Here is a 24,749-nt window from a genome sequence, read left to right as displayed (position 1 = left end):
TGTCTCTGACAGAATTACAATGCCATCAGTGAACCTCAAAGTTTTTACTTCTTCTCCATGAATTTTAATACCTACTCCGAATTTTTCTTTTGTTTCCTTTACTGCTTGCTCAATATACAGATTGAATAACATCGGGGAGAGGCTCCAACCCTGTCTCACTCCTTTCCCAACCACTGCTTCCCTTTCATGCCCCTCGACCCTTATAACTGCCATCTGCTTTCTGTACAAATTGTAAATAGCCTTTCGCTCCTTGTATTTTACCCCTGCCACCTTCAGAATTTGAAAGAGAGTATTCCAGTTAACGTTGTCAAAAGCTTTCTCTAAGTCTACAAATGCTAGAAACGTAGGTTTGTCTTTTCTTAATCTTTCTTCTAAGATAAGTCGTAAGGTTAGTATTGCCTCACGTGTTCCAACATTTCTACGGAATCCAAACTGATCTTCCCCGAGATCCGCTTCTACCAGTTTTTCCATTCGTCTGTAAAGAATTCGCTTTAGTATTTTGCAGCTGTGACTTATTAAACTGATAGTTCGGTAATTTTCACATCTGTCAACACCTGCTTTCTTTGGGATTGGAATTATTATATTCTTCTTGAAGTCTGTGGGTATTTCGCCTGTCTCATACATCTTGCTCGCCAGATGGTAGAGTTTTGTCATGACTGGCTCTCCCAAGGCCATCAGTAGTTCTAATGGAATGTTGTCTACTCCCGGGGCCTTGTTTCGACTCAAGTCTTTCAGTGCTCTGTCAAACTCTTCACGCAGTATCTTATCTCCCATTTCATCTTCATCTACATCCTCTTCCATTTCCATAATATTGTCCTCAAGTACATCGCCCTTGTATAAACCCTCTATATACTCCTTCCACCTTTCTGCCTTCCCTTCTTTGCTTAGAACTGGGTTGCCATCTGACCTCTTGATATTCATACAAGTGGTTCTCTTCTCTCCAAAGGTCTCTTTAATTTTCCTGTAGGCAGTATCTATCTTACCCCTAGTGAGACAAGCTTCTACATCCTTACATTTGTCCTCTAGCCATCGCTGCTTAGCCATTTTGCACTTCCTGTCGATATCATTTTTGAGACGTTTGTATTCCTTTTTGCCTCCTTCATTTACTGCATTTTTATATTTTCTCCTTTCATCAATTAAATGCAATATTTCTTCTGTTACCCAAGGATATCTATTAGCCCTCGTCTTTTTATCTACTTGATCCTCTGCTGCCTTCACTACTTCATCCCTCAGAGCTACCCATTCTTCTTCTACTTTATTTCTTTCCCCCATTCCTGTCAATTGTTCCCTTATGCTCTCCCTGAAACTCTCTACAACCTCTGGTTCTTTCAGTTTATCCAGGTCCCATCTCCTTAAATTCCCACCTTTTTGCAGTTTCTTCAGTTTCAATCTGCAGTTCATAACCAATAGATTGTGGTCAGAATCCACATCTGCCCCTGGAAATGTCTTACAATTTAAAACCTGGTTCCTAAATCTCTGTCTTACCATTATATAATCTATCTGATACCTTTTAGTATCTCCAGGATTCTTCCAGGTATACAACCTTCGTTTATGATTCTAAAACCAAGTGTTAGTTATCACATAAGAATACCAATGTCCCTGAAGAGGTTTCTGCATCAGTTATCAACTTCACATAATATTCTTACTGCATATTTCTGTAAAATGAATTCCTATTTTGGCCTTAACTGTATTGTCCTAAAAGATAATGTCAGACAATACTATCAGATGAAAGTAGCATGTTAGGTCAGGGCTTCACAACATACGTGCTCGCAGAGCAAGCTGTGAGCAGCAAGGCGCGAGCACGGAGCAGCGCGAGCACGCTACCCCCTCTACCGGACCAGAACAGAGAGTGGGGAGAGTGACGTGGGCCACACAACAGCTGCCACCAGTCAATGTAAATCTGCGGCCACCTGCAGGGATATCACTCACGAATTATTGCTGTGACAATTGAAACAAATAAAGGAGAATGTACACGTGCCACATAATTTTATTAGCTTAGTGTATGCCTCTACATTCGTATTAATTTGTGAACTGTTACACAGTTTGTGCAATCGAGGAAATCTATCCTGAGGGAAGTGTCTGTAGAATACGAAAATGTTTTTCTTGTTCTGAAATTTGTCTCTGTCACACTGAAGGTCAATAATTTCTAGTTGCGGCTCAGGACGAATCTCTTCAATATTCGCTGAATATGGAGAGGAGAACAGATCAAAATCACTGTCTAGTGCTGTCAGATCTTGAAAGCGTTGATCAAATTCTTCTTTAAGGGCAACTAAACTATGTGAATAACATTCACAGTCTTTGTGAACACCTTGCATGGATGATAATTTAGGAAAATGAGCTACATTTCCTGTTTCCAGCTGACTCACCGAAAGTGTCAATTTCATTTTAAAAGCTCTTATTCGATCTATGAAACGAGTAATTAGCAGATCTTTACCTTGTAGTGAAATGTTCAAAGCATTCAGATGACTAGTTAAATCTGCTAAGAATGTGAGATCACATTTCCATGAAGGCTCTTTCAATTCAGGAACACACATGTTATTTATTTCCGTGAACATATTTATCTCATCTAATAGGCAAAAAAATCGATTTAATAATTCGCCACGACTAAGCCAGCGGACCTCGCTGTAATAAGGCAGGCTACCACACTGGCTTTCTACATCCTCAAGAAAGCTTTTAAATTTCCTGTGTTGTAGCCCATGCTTCCTTATATAATTGGTTGTATGAGCAACAATACTCATTACATTTTTTAGAGTGATACTCTTTGCACATAAGTTTTCCTGGTGGATCACACAGTAAACGCCCCATATTTCATTCGGCACGGTCAGTTTTTGCATTTTCTCCTTCAACAGCGCAACGACACCTGATTTTTTTCCCTCTCATCGCTGGTGCACCGTCTGTAGACACTGAAACTAAAGAATTCCATGACAGTCCTATATTTTCAACACTTTCTTCAATACTACTTAAAATATCACCTCCAGTTGTAGTGTTCTTCATGGCTACTACATCGAGGAGCTCCTCCCTCACCTGAAGATCTCTTTTAACACCTCTAATAAATATGGCAAGCTGCGCTGTTCCAGTGATATCAACACTTTCATCCAGAGCTAGAGAATAAGTCATAAAATCTTTACAGATATTTGCAAGCTGGCTCTGGACGTCGTCTGCCATGTCCTGTATGCGAGGCATAATGGTCATGTTAGATAATGGCACAATCCGAAACTGTTCAACTTGAGATGGACACAAATGTTCCGCTGCAACTACCAAACATTCTTTTATTAAATCGCCATCAGAGAAGGGGTGCAGGGATTTTGCTAAAACCAAAGCAAAACAAAGCAAAAGCAAAGCAATCTGAGAGCTGCCTCAGTTGATTTTTCTTCGTCGTGCAGATCTTCTTCGGATAGCTTTCTTTTAAGTTTAATAACTTCGTGTGCACGATCTGGTCCATCACATTTTCCACTTCTGTAGTCTTTCACGTGGTACGACATATAATGTCGCTGCAAATTAAATTTCCTAAAAGAATTCAGCGTTTTGTGACATACTAAACATTTTGCAATACCATCTTTTTCTGTAAACAGATACAATTCCTCCCAACTGCGAAAGCATGGTTGGGGTTACACAACGGCGACTTGACATGATTCTTAGCCAGCGAAGTGACTGTTAGAGCTGATCGAAGTACTTTAAACGTTACACAGTCGCGCCATTTCAATAGGCAAGCTGCGGCCCTATTCAAACGTGCGCGCGCATTTCCCCTCCCTCCCTACTCTGCGACCTTACACCTGCTCGCAAGCACGTGCCTGAGCAGACGCGAGTACTCGCGCTCAAAACCGGCCAGTTGTTAAGCCCTGATGTAGTTTAACACAGTGAGAAATATTTCTCAGAACAAAGTAGAAAATTACTGAGATTTTTAGTTAATGTATTGATATGCTGGTTCTTCCTCTGTCAGTTATCTGTCTGGAGATCTAGGGATTTCACAAAGGGGGTTTTATTTAGTGTACTGCAGCTACCTGTAACCCGTTTTTGTTTTTTTTGGAACTGCGTTGGAGCCCAAAGTCAATTTAACTGTGCACTGTCAGTACAATGGGTGTAACATATTGATAGCAGATAGTTCAATTCTCAACAGCAGTTCATTTTACATATTTTCAAACAGAAAACAATGACTTACAGGTAGCATAAATATACATTAATGGCTACATTCTAACTGAAACCATATGTATAATATTTCTTGGTGTTCACATAAATATTTAGTAGTAATGCAGCTTATCAAAGGATTTATTCTGGAAGTAGTGAAGTTTTATTCTCTTTTGCATGTGCCACTTGACAGCTGAAGACCTCTGCTGTTCCACAGAGGGTCTCCTTTACTCCTAAATATTTACATTTTGCCAGAATTTTGAAATACATTTCTTATCAGTCCTTAAGTTCAGCACACTTTGTGCTCACAATTCGAAGTATTTCCTCTCACTGCCTTGATCTACAGAAAAAATTAATATTTGGCACACTTCCACTCTCCATTTTTCCATATGGCTGTTGTCAGGTGTTGTATTAACATTTCTATACATAATAATCATAATGTTTTTTTGGGTAATATAACTGAACATCTTGAGGTTTTTTTGTTTGTTTTTGTTTAAGGATGCAAAAACAACTGAGGTCTTATGTAACTACATCGTAACCTTAGAACATCAAGAAGTAAACGAAGTCAAAAATTACTATACATTAAGGGATGGATGGTGTACAGCAAGGGCACTGAGAGAATTATAGTGTATGACACAATTAAAAAGCCTATGTCACTGGATATACTGACTGTCCTGATAGAGGGCAAAGAGCTCTGCTGTAAAAATCAAGCAGTGTTCTGGGAGTCAATACTGAAAAAGTTGGTGCCAATGACAAAGGCCCACCCAACACCATGGTCAGTCATAGATCCAGCAATGCACATGAAGGTGCTATTGCTAAGCTGTGTGCGAAGGTCGAGAAACTTACAGTGATAGATCAAATCTGGAGTAGTGTCCTTGAGAAGTGAATGAAGTCCAAGATGAACATGGGCTGCCACATGAAGGCAGTGGAAGGTTCACATCCATCAGGAATGTGGCAGGTAATGTGAAGTTAAGCTGCCGGAGCAGTAGCTGAAAAGGAACTCTGGGAGGTAATAGAGAAGGCTGTGCTCCACACTGATGATCAAGGTGGTCACTGAAAAAGAGGGCATAGGAGGGGTGGCCAGGCATGGCACACAAACAGCATCTGCCGAGGAGAATATCACAGCAATGTGACAGTGGTAGTTCGACAGCTTCTGCGTAGACTCTCTCAACCAGCCTAATGTAAAAGGCACCAGTGGCCAAATGTATTCCACTATGGTGGATTGTGTTTAGATGACCTAAGATGGATAGACATGCAGCAGAATAAATGAAACATCCATAGTCCAGTTTCAAACGGACAAGAAATTAGTACAAATGGAGGAGGGTGGTCTGATCTGCTCCCCGGGAAGTACCATTTAAGACACATAGGACACTGAGGGACCAGGTACAGTGCATAGCCATGTCTGAGATGTGGAAGGATCAATAAAGTTTCCTATCAAACTTGAGCCTCAGGAATTTCATAGTTTCAGCAAGTGGAAGAACAACAGGACCAAGATGTAAAAATGGTGGAAAAAACCAATTGCACCACCAGAAATTTGTAGGGTGGAAAAGTGAAATCCATTCGTGATGCTGCATGAGTAAAGATGATAGACACATCACAGAATATGCTTTTCAAGGAAATAAGTCCATGGAGAACTGAAATAGATCACAAAGTTGTCGACAAAAACGGAGGTGGCAATGCCTGTCAGGGGACAGTCCCTAATAGGGTTAATGGCTATAGCAAAGAGGATGACACTCTGGACAGTGCCTTGAGGCAACCTGTTCTCTTGGATAAAGGTGTCCAACAAGGCTGAACCCATACGTATTGTGGAAACTGTGGCTTAAAAATTCCTGAAGGAGATGGAACAGGTGGCCTCGGAAGCTCCATATGTGTAGAGTATGGAGGATACAAGTCCTCCCATAGGTGTCATAGACTTTCTATAAATCAAGAAAACACAGCTGAAAACCATTCATGACATGGGTTGACAAAGTGACAAGATAGTCAGCTGCAGATTGGCATGCTCAAAATCCACATTGTGCAATGGTTGGTAGACTGCGAGACTTGAGTGACCATACTAGCAGGCCATGAATCATAAATTTTGTCACCTTGCAAACACAGCTGGTTAGAGAAATGGGAAGTGAGGTGTTTGTCCTTACCGGGCTTAGGTAAGTGTCTTCATGCCAGCGTCTGGAAACATGCCATCTGCCCAAATGCAGTTGAACGTATGAAGGAGAAAGTGCTTGCCTTCAAGAGAAAGGTGCTGCAACATTTGAATATGAACATTGTGCGACTTTGGGGTGGAAAATCGAGATGAAGTGAGAGCATGGTTGAGCTCTTTCATAGTAAAAGTGACACTGTAGCATTCACAATTCTGAGAGGAGAAGAATATCGCCCGAGCCTCCTCCACTCATTACTGTGGAAGGAAGGAAGGGTGATAGCGGGTAGAGCTTGAAATCTCTGCAAAATAGCAGCCCAAGGTGTTGGAGATAGCAATAGGGTCCACATTCACATCATCTGCTACTATCAGGCCGGAAATTGGGGGATGGACATTGGTCCCAGAGAATCGATGGAGGTTACGCCACATGACGGAGGTCACTCCACACAATGGAAGAAGGAGTGAAACTGTTAAAAGAATTAGTAAATGAAACCCAACTAGCTTCTTTGCTAACCTGAAAATGTGATGACACTGCACACACAACTGTTTATAACAAATACCGTTCATGATTGTAGAATGACAATTAAAAATGTGGAGAGCGTGTTTCTACATGCAAATCACATTGTGGCAGCACCGTAAAGAAGAAGTGCAAGGTATGGAATGCTCTGCAGTGGTAAGGATAATGTCCATAAGATACTCTACCTGGTCATCACAACTGGGGAAGACCATCGAAGGTTGCCAGAAAGGATTAAAGTCTCCAACCAGCCTTAGAAAGCTGCCAATTAGGTTTACACTCAGATGGAGTAGGAGCCAGCAAATGGACATTGTACAGGAAGTGGTTGCTCGAGTACTTTCAGAGACAACAGACCACTCAAGACTCTGGGCAGGCTGGGCAGTGCAGAATGAAAGGTCCAAATGGGAATAGGTGTGCGTGGATTGTGAAAGGAAAGTGGGTGTTCCAATGTTAAGACAGATGAGATTGAGTTGATTCAAGGAGGTCAGCCAAGAGGGAACACCTCGGATAGGTTCTCGAAGAGCCCCAAAGGGGATGATGGGTTTTAAAGTCACTGAGCAGCAAAAAAGGTGAGGGAGCTGACCAATAAGCTGGAGTAAGTCTGCCCTGGTGACAGCAAACTACAGAGGCATGTAGACATTACAGAGAGAAAAGGTGAAATGAGGAAGGCAAATGCGGACTGCAACAGTTTGGAGGTGGATATTCAGTGCGATGGTTTGGCTGTGGATGTCATTCCACATGAGCAGCATGACTGCCCCATGTGATGGAATAGTGTCCTCAGGGGGAAGGTCAAAGCAGCCGGAAGGAAATGTGAGAGGTGAAAGCAGTCATGAGCACAAAAGTTTGTTTCTTGGAGGCAGAAAGCAACCAGACACTGTGATTCCAAGAAAGTCACTTCAGTGGCTGCCGAGTGCCAGCCTTCAAAGACTCACTGCTACAGGGCACAGAGGCTGGAGAATCCTGTTCCATGAAATCTACAGAAGCATTGGCATTCCTCTGGGTCAGCCTATGGACTCCTGGGCAGAAAAATCATAGGCATTATAGGCATTGCGCCCCGGCATAATGGAGGTTGGCTGGGTGATGGTATCATGATGCGACACCACTGAAGAGGATCTCCGAGTTGAGGAAGGAAAGGCTGTTTTCCTTTGTTTGATTTCTTAGAGCCTTTAATGTTGGGAGACAAAGACTGACATTTGCTAGCTGGAGGGACATAAAAATACTTCACAGGAGTGTTCCTTTTGTCCTTTTTGGACTGCCGGTTGTGTAGCAGGTGATTTTGCCATGGGTAACAAAGATTTCGTGGCTTGTTGTGCAGCTGTAAGAGAGTAGTTAGGGATGCTACCAAGATACTGTGTGATTTTACAATTGCAGTTCTGGAGATGCGAGTCTGTGTGGCCATGACCTTTATGGGGCGACGCATAGTAAGAACAGTACTGTAAGTCTGTATAGTAAAATGAAGGGCTTTCAACTGGTCAACAATTATTGATTGACAGGGTAGGGTACTTTTTCCATCACCTGGATCTGCTGGATGGCCTGCTCTTCAAGATACAGGACACTCACGGGATGAGGCTGCTTGGTCCTCATTACAACTGATACAGTGGGGAGTACCTGCTGGGTGTCATACAGATGGACATTACATGAAATGAAATCCAGGAGCACACAGGGAGGAAGAAGAAACAGAGAGACCTCAAACGCCAAAGCCTTCATGAGCATCTCTACCACAAGTAACAAATTTGGCCATTTTTTGACATGACATGTGAGTGTAGTTATAACGTTAACACTGGTAAAAATGCATCATGTTTTGAATGTACAGTCAGACAGTGATGACTTCATAGCCTGCCTTTATCTCTGATGGAAGCACTACTTGATCAAATGTGAGGAAAAAAAGTGCCTATAGCCACCAAGTTTGCATTAATCTTTTTCATTACCTGATGGAGTGCAGTGACACCCCGATCAGAGAAATAATTTTGAATTTCTCCATTGGGCAGACCATCAAGCAGTTGAGTGTAAACAACATCATGCAAAGAATTTAGCATATGATGGGCCTTGTCATTAACAGATTAGCCATGAAGGAGAAAAGTTGTAAGCAGTTGTTGGGCTTGAAAATCACAATTGATCTCCTGAAGCAAAGTCCTATTATGTAAGCAAGAGCAGGATTTCACACGGCCTGCAACTGCATCAACACCTTTCTGAATAATAAACAGATTAATCATAGTGAAGGACTAACCTTCTTCATTAGTACATGATACCATGAAAAACCAAGGTGCAGCTGGGAGGGTCTTGGAATCTTTAATGTCATTTACGTTTAGTAGATTTAAACTGAAATGGTGACTGGCTCACTGTGAAAAAATCCCCCTGATTGCAGTGTCTACAGTAGCATGTTCCTTCCAACTGGCCCCACTCAGAGGAGGGCTCACCCACCTTACATGATTGTTCATTTTCAGATCACACCTTCTGAACTCCTAACAGAGGGGCCAATTGGCTGTCGGGAAAGTAACAGCTCAGGCCCCTCCCTGTGCCTGGACTGTCCCAGGGGGTATGTACAAACCCTGCCTGTTGACCTGGGGCTGGGAATCAGGTGTTACCCAGTCACAGCTATGTGTCAAGCACATGGACTGGCCTTCAGGAGTGCACAGGGAGAAGGAAGAAACAGAGAGAGACCTTCAATGTCAAAGTGGGGCAAAAGGAGATGGAGAATGTAGTAAGAAGGAAAAAGGAGACAAAGGACTGTTATGATGCTGGGTTACTGACATTTCAGAACTCATTCCCAAGGATACCCAAAACATGTTCCCCGAGGGAGGGGAAAAATAGCAGGAGGATAGACACGCAGCACAGAAAAAAAAGAGGTGCTGCAAAGGCTGCAGCCCTGTGGCAGCCAAGCACTAACTCACCCCCCCTCCCCCGGGACACCTCTTCAAAGATCATGAAATGTCTACACTCACTTTCAAGTACATTTACAGTTAAATGGTATTTGAGGTAATTATGAACAGCAACTTCAGCTTAACTGTGATATACGCAACAGTACAAATTATAAAAATAATTTCAATCATGTATACTCTGGATTCTTGCCTAAGATTCAGAAGGGCGATGTGTTTCATGGAGCAAATATCTCTGACAAACTGTTTAATCACAGCTGATTGAAAATATAGATTAAAAACATACTAGCTTATCTGACTATTTGGATTGAAGGATAGCATTTTTAAATGAATAGACAATTGGTAATACAGCTTATTGCAGATTGGCCATCAATATTACTTTATGTGGATAATTGTTGCCTCTTAATAAATACTGATTTTACTTGTGTAAATATTGTGCAAGCAGTGGTGGCATATAAACAGTATGGTAAAACCGGAAAAGGGACTGCGTTTATTGAAGTAGTGAGGTTTTACACTACTTATATACAATAATCATTGTAGGACTTTTCAGGAACAAATATAATAGAGAAGATTATCATTGTTATTAAAAACTTTCGGATGTTAGTAGCTTCCTGTGAAGACATATCAGCCACAGAGTCTTCTGTCTATCCTCAGACATACACAGTATACACTTGAAGATGGGCATAAAACTCGGCACTGAAGTATCATGTAGGAAGTTACTGACATCTATTAGTCCTCCTGAAATGTTGTAAAATTATCTGTAGAAGTTACTGACATCCATTATTCTCCTGAAATGTTGTAGAATTGTCTGTATACTGGGGAAGTATTAAATATCATAATGAGATTATCATTGGTGGTTGTTAATTTTTAATTCTGAAGTGGCTTTAAGAAGTAGTTACTGAGAGCAATCTCTCTTTGCTAATCTACATATTTCTGATGGAAACTATGGAACATGGTTTTTGAGTGAGAATGAAATCCCCCCTGAATGTACTATAGCTCTCCATTTTGATATTCTGTCTGCCATTCAGTGTAGAACATCTTGTGTATTTGTGGTCTGTATTTACTTTTTCTGCACAGTGATGAGCTACTTCAAAGAGAGTAACTTTAGATTCTTGGGTTATTCAGTTCTGCAGTCCTCAGTTGTTGTAAAGTGGACCAAGCTTCTGACTGCTGTGGGTGAAGTTTAGATTTTCTGTCATTTCCTTCCTCTAACTTTCCACAGCCTTTTATTGCCTGCTGTCTGTGTTTTCCTATGCCTACATTGTCTTTTCCTTGATATTCATTGCTAAGATTTTCTGTCTCTTGATTCCAACAAGAAGTATATGTCTCTCAACATCCAGTTACGATACTTAGTAGGCGATTTTAATATTCTGCTGTTGGTGCTATCCATTGTAAATCTGTGTCAAATTCATGCTGGATGACACCAACAGTAGACAGTCTTGATCAGTTCACATTTTTAAAGTCCTGTTAAGCAAGAACAAGTACATATCGACAAAGAACTAAAGGCAGATTACAACTTCAGCCATCCCTTCACTGAAAATGTGATTTACACAGCAATGAAAAAAGCCAAACTGAGGAAAGCTGCAGAAAATATTAGACTCTATCCTATGTTTACCAAAAATCAGAGTCTGCAAGCTAGAAGATGGCTAACACAGTTTTAAACTCTTAGTGTCAGTGCTGGAAGAATCCTATGACAGTTTAAAGTTACTCAAACACTAGCATTTCTAAAACAAGAGAAAGCTAGCAGTAGTCCACCAAGTTACTATTTCATCACCTTGCTTAGTATATTCAGGAAGTTATTAGAAACATTAATTTATAATGGAATATATACAATTTTTGACACTGGATTAGGCTACACTCAGTCCAGATCAAATCAATTGTTGTGAACAGGTCTTAGCTCTAACTTTATTTGTTGAAAAAGTATTCCAGAGAGGTCAGAAAACATCTGTCACTTCTGTTCATTTAATTGCAGTGTATGAAACTCTGTGGCTAGATAGACAATTGCTTTTGCTGAAATTTTGAATACATTGCACATAGCTCTCTCGGCTATTGGAGACTGTGCTCGAAAATTGTTCTTCCGAACTGACTGCAGGAGAAGATGTGAATAAATTATTATAAGGTTGAAAAACTGGACTGCTCCAAGGATGACATCTAGAGTTACTGAGACAGCTCTTCTGATAAATTTGAAGAGCAAGTGTTACATTGAACATGTGTATGGAGAACTTCAGGAGTCATTTAACGGAGTGAAGCAATCACACATATGTCTGATTGATATGTAACCAGGACTGGTTTAAGGTCCAACAACACAATCCGCCCTTTGGGGCACCAAGCTAAGAGGGGTGCCAGAGGTGCCCCACCTGTAAGATTTTAATACAAGATGTATCACAATTAGTAGAAATCATTTGGGCTCCAAGCTGAGTGCAAGGCCTGTATATGGTGTGTATCACAATTAGTAGCAAAAACTGACATGAGTGAAAATGTACGAGGGGAGAAGGAGGGACAGGAAGTGCCAAATGATAAGTTGCTTGCGGAAAAATGTTCTCGGACCGGCCATAGTGATAACACTAAATCTTTGTGGCAAAAGGTTACTTGCATGATTGATTTCCATTTACATGTGTTAACTACCCAATCCCTTAGATTTTCAATAAATTCATGACGTCTTTTTATAGTACATGGGCTTCTCAATCAAAACAAGGAATTAAACAAGGAAGATGAGCCTTTCATACCATTAGACAACTTGAAACACTTAAGGAAATGTCTACAGGTATGCTATGCATAACAGATAGTCATTTGGAAATTACACAGACTGGACAGATACACCTAGATGCATACAAGATAATGTCACATAAGTGAAGGCACAGGGAGTGACAACATACACACAAAGTAGGATAGAGTTCTAGGTCATAAGACTTCAGTGAATCCTGCAAGAAACAGCTCTTTGAGTGTTGTATTTCAGTAATAGACATGGAGACATACAATGCAGCAGTTCTGAAAGTCAATTGGCCCCAAAATGAAATGTTTTCAACTTCATTAAGCATTTAGAGATGGATAAGCTTATTGGAATAACTGGTAAGTAATTGCATCAGTGTTGATCTTGCATGGTTCTGAGTAAGGGCACCTAGAATTACTGATGGCCAGCTTTGGTTTCATGTCCACAATAGCCAAATGGCAGCAATCTGCATTAAGTAATGTTTTATCTTCCTAGTACAAGATTTTTTGATCCTGGCTTATTCTTTCCCATCAGAGGCAGGGTCACACCGGAAAGCCACCATGTCACATACAAATTCTGCTGCAGTTTCTGCACAGCATTTTATGTGGAGATGACCACAAAGCAGCTGTCTACCAGAATGAGTGGCTACTGCCAAACAGTGGCCAAGAAGAGAGTAGACCACATCCTAATGAGCACAACATGCTTGAGTTCAATGGCTGCTTCAAAACCCATTCCATCTGGATCCTTTCCTACATTACTAGCTTTTCTGCATTACACAGATGGGAGCTATCTGTGCAACACATCCTTCACTCTTATAATCCTCCTGGCCTTAATCTATGCTAACCCATTGCACCCTCTACCAAACAATCCCCACTTCCTCTGTCTAGTCACCCCCTCCTAATCCATGCCTCCATGTCACTCGTTGCGTGCTGCATCAACTCATCAGCCCTGATGCCCATTTGTTGCATTCCTAGCCCTAGAAACTGCTACCTTTCCCTCCGCATACTATCCTTCTCATCTGCTTCCCCCCTCCATGTCCCATGCCACCAGCTACCCCTTCCCAACCCTCCCCCCCCCCCTTTCTCACCTCTTTCCCTCTCTACCCAACCTACCTGACACAATCCCTCACCCCAGTTCACAAACTGCATTCTCAGCATTGTGTGTTCAGCCAGCACAATGTAGCTGTGCAGGAGAGAGAGAGAGAGAGAGAGAGAGAGAGAGAGAGAGAGAGAGAGAGAGAGAATGTGTGTGTGTGTGTGTGTGTGTTGAGTGGTCTCCATTTCTCTTAAGGTACTAATCCCCAATATTTATCACCCTTCCTCTGAGCTTCCATTGTAATTGTAAAAGAAAACTGGTTTTGTATCATTGCAAGAAGATTTTTGGGGAGTAACTAAATTTCTCATGTATTGTATTTCCTGTGTAATCTTGTTCTCAGTTTTCATTCTGTAAAATGTATCGGAACAGTGTCACTGAGTCAGCACTTATAATTCTGTGAAATTTTAATTTTCTCTCTTGAGCTGAAAATGATTAATGAGTATATGTTTTATTGTTGTCATGGTATATGGTCAGATAACCCATTCATTATGGATCTCACATGTATGTCATGAAAAAAAGTTGGATTTAGAAATAAATTATCAGCTGTTGTTGCACTACATCCTGTTTTTACTGGGAATGTTACTGTGGGCATCAAACCAAAGCTGGACATCAGTAATTCAAGGCACCCTCAGTCAGAACTACCTGAGATGAAATCAATACTGAAATCTCTACATACAGTTACTTTCAGTTACTTATGCTAATTGTTATTAGTACCCTGTCTGATTGCTTTACAAAGTTCAAAACATTTATTTTCCAAACTAGTGCTTGATCATAACTGCAGTCTCATACGTTTACAAGTCTGTTACTGAATTACAGGATTCTTTGGACTGTTCAGCATAATTTTAATTATGCCTGTAGCCTGGGAATTTATTCTTTTTTTGTGGTTTTAGAGGATTTGGTTCATATGGGTATACCACATTTTTAGGGAATCCAAAAGCAAAATCATGTTGAAGGTCTACGAAACTACATCATCTTCTTCAGTTTCACTTGCTTCCACATTCATCTCATTCCTGTTTCTTTTCAGTTATTTCACAGTTCTGTGAATGAAGGTGACAGCTTTTCAAATGTCTCTTTTTCTCTATTCTAGTTGAAAATGTGTTCTGACAATTCTAGATTTTCCTTTATTTTGGTCTGTCTGATTTATGCTGACATCTGTTTAAAAGAACTGAATTCTTGTGTTCTTTTATTGGGTTCAACTGCCTCACATGGATGACCAAGCCTGTTGCAATTACATTTATGACTGCTTGAAGTTGATTCTTTTTCTCTTACATTTCTACAACCTTTGTGAGCCAATAATTTAAGACAAGATTCCCCTCTATTTGTAATGCTAGATGTTCCATCATCATGTTTCAGAGTTCTGCTATGCAATGTACACACTTTATAGATACTATAGGGCAACCCACGGAGAGGGACATCAACTTCTCAAACTTTAACCCTCCAGAACTGTCTGAGATCTCAAAGGTGCTTGCCGTTAGCACACCCAGAATCACATGGACCTTAAGCGATGTTTGGAACATAGTGTTCTTTCCTCTGAATGTGTTGTAATAGAGAAATCATTGGAAGATATTATTCTTGCCTGCATAGATGTATTCTTTATTGATATTAAGCTTCAAAAGTTTCTTGCAATTGTAAATGTTCACAAAAATCTTATCTTTCTATCACTTTCAGGCACTTAACTCCAGTGGGCAATTAGCTATATCAGAAGATACTTACATTGGTAAACTTAATCTTCCTGCTGCTCAACAAAAGGATTCTCGTGATTATGCTTGTGTGGTAACTAACTCAAGAGGTTTTGTCTATAGAGAAGTTCATTTGACAGTGCTTCCAAGGACTTCTAATAGTATGTTATATTTTATATCTATAAAAAATTTATTTTTACAATAACTTTATCTAGTGAATAAAATTCTAACATCTACTATGATGACATTCATCTCACGATAGCTTTACTCTGTTGCAGATACAAAGTAAACTCACATAATCTGAAATATTGTATTTAGTAATAATGGGACCCACTGGCATGTCATGGCCTGCTCCACATTTGGAAAAAACAGCAATTACTGTATGTGGCTAAACAGAACAATTAATTCACTAAGTTTATAGTTTAGATACTGTTTCCAAAGACCTGCCCTGTTTCCAAAGACCTGCCTGCACACGCTTCCAGCTCACAGGGAGGCATGCTGGCTCCAGATCAGCCCAGCCTCAATGATTAATGATAGGAACTGGTGTGCCAGCTAGTCTGTGGGTGGTTTTCAGACAGTTTTCCACATTCACTTCAGTAAATACAGGCTGGTTCCCAGGTTCTGCCTCAGTTACATCATGTGCAAACTGAAAAACAATGTCATATTTCACTACCTACTTACCACAAGATGCTGAAAGAAGTGGTACACAGATCCCTCTTGAGAAGGGGTTGGGGGTGGGGGGTGCTGGCAATGGATTTGCCATTGGGAATGGTGACCCCAGCATAATAATAATCTGTATACAGATTTTGTTCTCTGTGAAACGGGAGCATACTATCATTGACTGGATATAGGGCACTGGAATGGATGGATGGATAAATGGATGGACTGCTTTCCAAGGAAGCCAGGTGAATGTTTGTCTGGATAGAACATTATCATACTAGTGATGGTAAGCCCGTAACACAGACTGTTCTGTAAACTGAGTATGCCAGCCAATTACTGAAAGGCTATAAGTTTAATCTGAAATGCAAATCATGGTATAATTTATATTTTTCATTTGAACTAATCATTGAAACAGACTGAAATTGCTCGAAGTGACTAAAATATAAGGGAGTGAATTGGGGCTTGAATCATAAATTTTGATTTAGAAATATCATGATTAATCAAATGAATCACAAGGTACAATTACAAGGTACAATGACATAAATGACAGACAACGTAAGAGTATATTCTGTTAGCATAGTAATGTTGAAGTATATTTGAATAAACTTCATTTCATGCACAATGATTTCTGCATCTAAATATTCTGGTAGAAAGGTGGATTACTTCATCTGTCAGGTGAATGGTGACATTCGTTTTCTGCACATCTAATGATCACGTAAAATATGTTGTATTAGTATTAGAGGCAAACAAACATTGACAAGAAATTAATGTTGTATGTATCTTGTCTACTAACAGAAGTGTAAATTATTTTCATCTATATCTAAGTCTGTACTCCACAAGCCACCTTAACAGTGTGTGGCAGAGTGTACTTGTGGCAACACTACATCCTTCTCCCCCCCCCCCCCCCCCTTCCATCCCCCAAGAATCCCTGTTCCACTTGTGAATGATTTCTGTGAAGAATTATTGTCAGTAAACCTTTGTATGAACTCTAATTTCTCTTATTGTGGTAATTTAATGAAATATACGTCTGAGAAAGCAATATGTTAAACCAACTTGTTTCGAATGACCTGTCTCTACAGTTTGTATCTTGTTGTTCTTGCTAAGAAAATTGTTTTCTTAATATTCTTGTATACATTTAGTCATCAATGCCATAACAGGCTCATGATTAATAATATCCTCCTCCATGTTAATTGTTCAGAAAGCTTTAGTTGTGACGAGGTCTAACAATAAGACACCATCAAAGTTGGTTCTGCAACTATCAGCTCAAAGTAATTTCTGACATTACGTTCAGAACAATCTCTCCTAAATCCCATTATATGGACCCAGTTTTAATAACATTACTCTCTCATTCTATAATGGGCAAGTTTTATTTTTCTTCCATTACAATAGCATCAACAAAAAACTTATTCTCAATATTGTATGAGTTTTCTATGAAGTGTTCTGTAACTGCAACTCTTGAGACAGAGGTTTATAAAAGCATCTTTGGTGCTTAAATTCATTCATATTTCAGACTTGGAATCTGTAATGGCCTAACTAGATACTATAGAATTTTTTGCAGAAATAAACACACTTCCACCATACAAGGAAAGTTGATACAGTGGATTTCTCACTTTGAAATCACATTTTGGTATTGGTTGTTTGGGAGAAGAATATATTATACCTTGCGTAAGAAGAAGAAATGTGTACCAACACATTTCAGAATTTGACAGCAGCAGAATTGCAGCCTATGTAGACTGTGGTTTATCAATTTGCAGTGTTGCTGCTCAGTTTCATGAGGATCCCAAGACTTGTGCTAGGGGTCCAGTGAGCCATAAGCTACACAGTGCAGGATTCAGTGGCACTGCACAACTAGTGCCCACAAGGACATACTTATTGTTCACTAGGTCATGTGGGATCTTAGAGCCACGTCACATACCTTGAGGCAAGAAATGTGCTTGTTTCCAGCAAGACAAGTATCCATATGGACAGGGAGACTATGTCTGTATTGCCAGCATAGTGATCATTGTTGTAGCTTCCCTTGAAATAGCAGCAAAGAGGGGTGCACAGCCTCTAGATCATGTGATGAATGGCTGCTAGCTCTAAATGTAGAAACATGTAAATTAATGCAGATGAGTAGGAAAAACAGACTCATAATATTCAAATACAGCATTAATAGTGTGCTGCTTGACACAGTCAAATCATTTAAATATCTGGGCTTAACGTTCCAAGTGATATGAAATGAAATGCGTAAGGATGCTAGTAGGGAAGCAAATGGTTGACTTTGGTTCAGTGTGGTTCATCTGTAAAGGAGGCTGCATGTAGGATACTAGTGCAGTCTGTTCTTGAGTATTGCTTGAGTGTTCAGGATCAGCACCAGGTTAGTTAAAGGAAGACATTAAATAAATTAAGAGATGAGCTGCTAGAATTGTTAGTGGTAGATTCTAAGAACATGCAAGTATTACAGAGATGCTTTGGGAACTCAAATGAGAATCCCTGGAGGGAATCCGACATAATTTTTGAAGAATGCTATTGGGAAAATTTAGAGAACTGGCATTTGAAGGTGACTGGAGAACAATTCTACTGTAATCAATGTATGTTTTGTGCAAGGACCATGAAGATAAGGTAAGATAGGGCTCATATGAAGGCATATAGGCAATCATTTCTCCCTTGCTCTAATTGCAAGTGGAACAGGAAAAGAAATGATGGGTAGTAATTCAGGGTTCCCTCCACCACACGTGTTACAATGGCTTGTGGAGTATGTAGATGTAGTGTAGATGTTGACAGTGGTGCACTCAGTGCCAACATTGAACAGAGAAGTGGCATCACCTCATCTTTTCAGAGGAATCCCAGTTCTGCACACAGAATCATGATGGACTTTCCTGTGTTTGGTAGCTCTGATGCAAACAAACAATACTTGATTGTATTTCTTATTGTCATAAGGTCTGAGAACCTTGTTTGATGATATGGGGTCTCATTGCGTACACTACATGGTTCCCATGGCTGGTATTTTGGACAGTAGCCATTATATGTTAAGGCCAGTGGTAGTACTCTATCTTCAAGGTCTCCTTGACATTATCTTTAAACAAGACAGCATAAAGCTGCATGTTGTACAGTCCTGCCGTCTGCTCTCTAACGGTGTTAGATGGATAGCCGGCCGAAGTGGCCGTGCGGTTAAAGGCGCTGCAGTCTGGAACCGCAAGACCGCTACGGTCGCAGGTTCGAATCCTGCCTCGGGCATGGATGTTTGTGATGTCCTTAGGTTAGTTAGGTTTAACTAGTTCTAAGTTCTAGGGGACTAATGACCTCAGCAGTTGAGTCCCATAGTGCTCAGAGCCATTTGAACCATTTTTTTGTTAGATGGATACCCTGGCCAGTATGTTCTCCAGATCTCTCGTACAGTGAAAATATCAGGTTGTGGGTTGTCAAGAGACTGGTATTTCACCACTCACGAGTCACTATGACTGATCATCTGTAGCATAGAGTTGAAGCAGCAGTGGCTTACCCACATCTATCACCCAAGATCAATTTGATGCAATATCCAGCTGGATTAAAGCCATAGTTGCTGGCAGAAATGGTAATTGTATGTACTACATTTTGCACCCTTTATAGCCCAAAATCCCTTGTAAATTTAATCAAGTACTCTTCCGTCCATGCCATATACACACATGAAGTAAAATTTTGTTATTTGGTAACATTTCTGGTGCTGCAATTTTAGTGGTTAGCAGTATATAATCCAGTCCAAATTTAGGTTATCATTATTGTTAACTTTTGGTTTCAGTTAACTTTGTTCCTAATAATACGTGGACAGTATTACCTTGAACAAGCAATACTAACCATGGGATCTCAACAGGGACTTCCTGCAGTTTACTGATATCACCTTACAATTTTCTCTTTATGGTTTATAAAGATGAATATTCTCCTCTGAGGGGAATGTGGCTGATCCATCTTCAAACTTGGCAACCGATTCATCTTTGACTATACACAAGAATTCCTCTGACCTAAAGAAAGTCCCCATGTGCACACCACACATACTCTGCTATGCAAGTAGTAACTTCCTTGGTGTTGTCCACACCTGATCTGTTGAGGGGGACTCTAATATTCTCCATCCAGTAGCAAAGGTCAAGAAATTAGTATCACAGAATTGTCTGAACCAAGCTTCTGGTTTAGAACTTCCATTAAGTTCAAAAACTGAGTAATGTGCAATGTTAGTTTCCTTCAACAGCCTAGCCAACTGTCTAAAGGAACCTTCCAGCAGGCAGTTCTCAACAATCATAAATAATTAAAAAAGAGACGTATTAAAATACCCAAAAGCTGTTACATTAATAGTTTGTATTATGTTTCAATAATTTTGATCTTCACTCATCATATGGTCAACACACATTATCAAAATAACAGCGGAGGACAGTTTGTTGTAAACAGAAGAGTAGCCAGCACACAAGAGCACACTTATCAAGCATGATGGTTCCATAATGCAATTCAGTTTGCTGACATCAGATGAGTGATTGTCCATTGAACAGCAGAAAATTGGCTTTGGAAGAGTGATGGAAATCCATGAAATAATTAAACACCATAAAGCCATAACCATCTTGTCATAGCTACAGAGGGTCCAAGTCTATTTATGAGTTCATTCCAGTCTTCAGCCAGGTGAGCCAAGTGAAGATAACATCACGGACCCACACGATGTCTACATATGTGGTTGGACTGTGAAGAGTTGCTTTGTGTGGTTTCTGACTGTTTATTCTGCAGTGGCCTTGAAAATGAGCCAAAGTGCAACACTGACCCATAGGACTACACAAATAATATATGTTTACTAAACAACCTGCTGGAAATGATTTCTTTCTTTGAATTTAGCAAGGCTGTGGTGCCCACCCAGAAGAAATCAGTTTATCGTATTGTTGCTCATTTATCCAGTACTACAATCCATGACAATCAACAATGACCCTTGTCAGCAACAATTGTTTCCCGCAGTAGTTGACTCTGGCAGTGGCAGTCTTCCCTGAGTTAAGGTACTCACAGTAGTTCCTTGACATAGTAGCACATGAGAAACACAGTGCCTGTATGAGACAGTGGGTCCCATGTGTCTGGCACCAATAAGCTGGTCACAATCAAATGCTTCAGTGATATATATTGCCTTTGTAAACACACAGGTATGCAATGGTATATAATAAAGCTTGAGCCACATCAGCTGATGATGAAATGTCACAGCTGCAGTTCATGCTGACCAACATACTCCCAACACTTATGGATGTTATCAATTATGCACTTTCGCACTGGAATACACCCCCAACAAGCATAAATGAAAATTGAAACTTAAAATGAGCTACAGAATTGGGCTTTTAAAAGTAATAAAACACATTCTCACTTCAATTGAAAATTAACCATATGTCCATTTTAAAACCGGAAGTACCCTCCAAACAGCAAACAGTTTTTGCAGTGTAAGTTGAGATTCTGACACTTCAAGAAACCCACAGTTTTGAAGGAAAGGTTTTACACATAAGAGAGTTCCATAACTTTTATGACTGTCATTTGATCCAATTGTGTATATCACATAGACATTACTATAGCTTGATATAAAAGATATCCTTCATATTATAAATGTCTATACTAATCAAACAGTGGAATAAAGATGAAGACCTGAAATGTAACACTAGATAAACAACTTCTTGTAAACTGAAAATAAGAGTGAAAATTTGTTTGAATTGATTGTAGATGATTTTTGGAGGGTTTTGACCTCCTGATTACACAGTTAATGCCAACATGACCAATGGACAAAATGACAGGACTGCAGCACTGAACAGAATGTGAATAGTCATAGTAATCAGTATATGAAGACCTCATAAATAAGCTTTTCACATAAAGTTGTTAGGAAAAATAGGACTTGTCAAATGTAAACCTTAAGGTTGAGCAGTTATTGTATGACTAACTTTATTAAATACTGATGTTTCTTTCAGATCCTGTTCTTGGGCAAGGAGTTGATGGGTCTGTCCATCTTCTCTTTCTGATTCCTGTAATCATGGTTCTTGTGCCAACAGCTGCATGGTTCATGTGCATATATTGGAGGCGAAGGAAAAAAAATGAAATAAGTGAACAAATAGCAACAAATTCAGTGGCAGTGCAACAAAACTGCAAACATAACAACAACAGGAGCACTATTAAATATCATATAGTTAATCCTCCTGTGGATTTTGAAGGCAATAAGAGCATTACCAACAAAGCTATAAAATAGCTTCAGCATTTCACCAGCATAATTTTGCATGAAAAAAGGCAGATTCCTTGTGATAATATTCCTAAGTGTCACTGTATATCCAGAAGCTGCCTAAAACTTTTACTTTATATAGTGACATTGGACTTATGCTTGTTGTGTTCATTATTTATGTAAAGAGTGAATTTTGTAAATATTTTGAAAACTTCTTTGAGAAGTTTGTCTGAGCTGTGATCCCATTAATCTAGTATTTAATAAATTATTTTACTACAGAATGTTATTGTTTTCTTTTATGTATAGGTGTTACAGAGTTTCAAACAATGGAAAATCTAAGATTGAATAACACCAGTAGAGAAAGTTAAGCTGCTACTCACCACATAGAATAAGTGTTGGATGGCAGACAGGCACACTGAAAAATACTGTTAGATATATTCAGCTGTTGGACTTAGCCTTTTGCTAGACAAAGACATTCACACAATTTCACACATGCACAGCTCACACACATGGCCACTGTCATGTCCAGGCACTAAGGCCTGACTGCGACTACATCTGAGGTGGATTTTGCTGGGATGGGTAGTAGGGGCTAGAGATGAGGCACAGGATGGAGAGGGTGAAGGATAGGAGGGTATGGATGGAGGAGGATGCTAGTACTGCCTGTAGGCATGTGCAGTGATCTGGTGGGGTTGGTGCAGCAATGCGAGGTTTTGCTGTAATGGCAAAAGGGGGAGAAGAGAGAAGCAGAGAAGGGGAAGGACTATGCAGGTTCACTCGGAGTATAGAAAGCATATGTGAGGATTGAGCAGGAGTAGGAAAGACACTAGAGGGGAGATGGAGGACATGGACTAGCAAAGGTTGAGGCCAAAGGTATTACATGACCAAAATATATGTTGCGGGGGGATTTATCACCTGTGCACTTGAGAAAAGGTGGTACTGGTGGGAATAATCCTCATAGCACAGGCTGTAAAGCAGTTATTGAATTTAAGAACATCATGTTGGGTGGCATGCTCAGCTCAGAGATGATGGTGGCCGTGGATGTGTGTGAGTTTCTATATCTGATAGCTGAACGTACCTAATAGTCTTTTTAATTGTGCCTGCCTTCCACTCAACACCTCTTCTATGTGAAAAGTAGCAATCTAACCATTTCTATTGTTTTATAAAGTAAATAATTTAAGAATACATTTTATTTTAATAGAAGAAAGCTGAAATAAGTGTCACACCAACAATTCGTTTTCCTTCACTTTTCAGCAAAAATTCTAGTTTTCTGAGTGATGTCTGATAGGAACAATATTCCTGATGCCCATTTTATCACAGAGTGCATACTTTACCAATTTATATCCAGCAAAATAAGACATTGCACTGTTACTAATAGTGCTGGTACCAGTAATCTTCAGTCATTGAATCTATACAATGAAATAATTTGTAGGTGGTGTGTCAAATAAAGTATCAGTATTCTTAATTTTTTTCAATTTATTAGGATTTTTAACTTCTTGCTTTACTTTAGATGGGTGCCAGTCAAACACCTTTGCACCAAAATACAGAACTTCACTCTGAATTTTAAATTAGGAAGCTAGGTCAGCATGAAATTTACTTGTTTGTCTTGTCTTGTGGTGCATAGATCACAGTTCAGGGGAAACTGAATTTTATCATTAAAAACAAGTACCATTAAAGAAGAAGTGCACTGAGGTAGGAAATAAGAGAGAGAAATTCAGGGAGTTTGAAGATGCCTCTCCAAAGCTGTTGCTATCCACTTAATAAAGTGTTCTTATTGCAGGCATCTGATAAATGAATACCAGGACCATTAAAAAACTGATTTTAATGGAAACTACAGCAGATTCACCAGTACAGTAACACAGTTAAAAGTAGTAGTATTTCAACTACATCCCACTGTTTTCCCACATATTCACCACCATCTTTGCTAATGGTGAATAATAGCCAGCACGCTGAACTCATAAAGACTTGAGCCAACTGAGGCTAGCCACTGTCTTACAGCTTTGGCAATAGCTTATGAGCTTGGAAAATATTTGTCACCTGAAGGTGCTACATCAGGTTCTGTTCTGTATGGTGGATATGGTGGGACAGTCCAGCCAAAATCTGGCAGTGAGTTCCATATCTTGACTATGGAAGTTTAGGCTTTCAGCCTAGTTAGAGTTGTCTTCCACCATTCTGAACTGACTGTTGCTTTAAGCTCCAAGACATTTAAAAGAATCACCAAAGACCATGAAGCGTGTTTCTCAGCCAGTAGCAGTCACCCAGTCACAACCTGCCACCCCAGCACTGAAGGTAGCTGCCACAGCTGCTGCTGTCCCAAGACAGAACGCAAATGAGCTCAAATCACTCTTGCAGTCACTGAACCAACTTATGCATCAACTTACAATCCTTGTCGACATACACATGGCAGTGCCCTAGGGCAGTGCTGCAAGAAACTAGATGCACCATGAGTAACAGCTATGTACGTGTTTAACAATCTATACATTTAATCTCTGGCCACAGCAAGGAAAATTTTGTAAGCTCCTACAGTAAAGGAAACCTTCCTTAAACCCAGGGTCAATGTAATTCCTACTTAACTGACAGGTTAACAACAAGAGGCAGCACATCAGTCTACATCAAAACCACACTGTGGCACCATCAACTCATACTGTCAGTGCTTGCCACACTGGAAGCCACAGGGTGGCTGCCAACACTACCACTGAAGAGATTTTCTTCATCACATTCTGTCGACAGTCAAAGGGACTGCTCCAGTAAGTGGGCTTCAACTCTCTGCTGTGTATGGGGGCG

The 24,749-nt window shown here is 40.0% G+C and overlaps 1 protein-coding gene across 1 annotated transcript in view; it reads left to right on the top strand.

Moving 5' to 3' along the window:
- The window catches only part of LOC126252351 (uncharacterized), a 143,198-nt gene extending 120,967 nt beyond the window's left edge, over positions 1 to 22,231 (top strand). The window contains exons 6-7 of the mRNA XM_049953241.1: positions 15,123 to 15,294; positions 21,724 to 22,231. Coding sequence (XP_049809198.1) covers positions 15,123 to 15,294; positions 21,724 to 21,998 — 447 coding nt within the window. The 3' untranslated portion in view covers positions 21,999 to 22,231. The remainder of the gene's footprint in view (positions 1 to 15,122; positions 15,295 to 21,723) is intronic.
- The last annotated feature ends 2,518 nt before the right edge of the window (positions 22,232 to 24,749 follow it).

The sequence above is a fragment of the Schistocerca nitens genome, chromosome 4 (assembly GCF_023898315.1).
Source record: "Schistocerca nitens isolate TAMUIC-IGC-003100 chromosome 4, iqSchNite1.1, whole genome shotgun sequence".
Classification (NCBI taxonomy): Eukaryota; Metazoa; Arthropoda; class Insecta; order Orthoptera; family Acrididae; genus Schistocerca; species Schistocerca nitens.
This window is presented reverse-complemented; position numbering and strand designations above follow the sequence as displayed.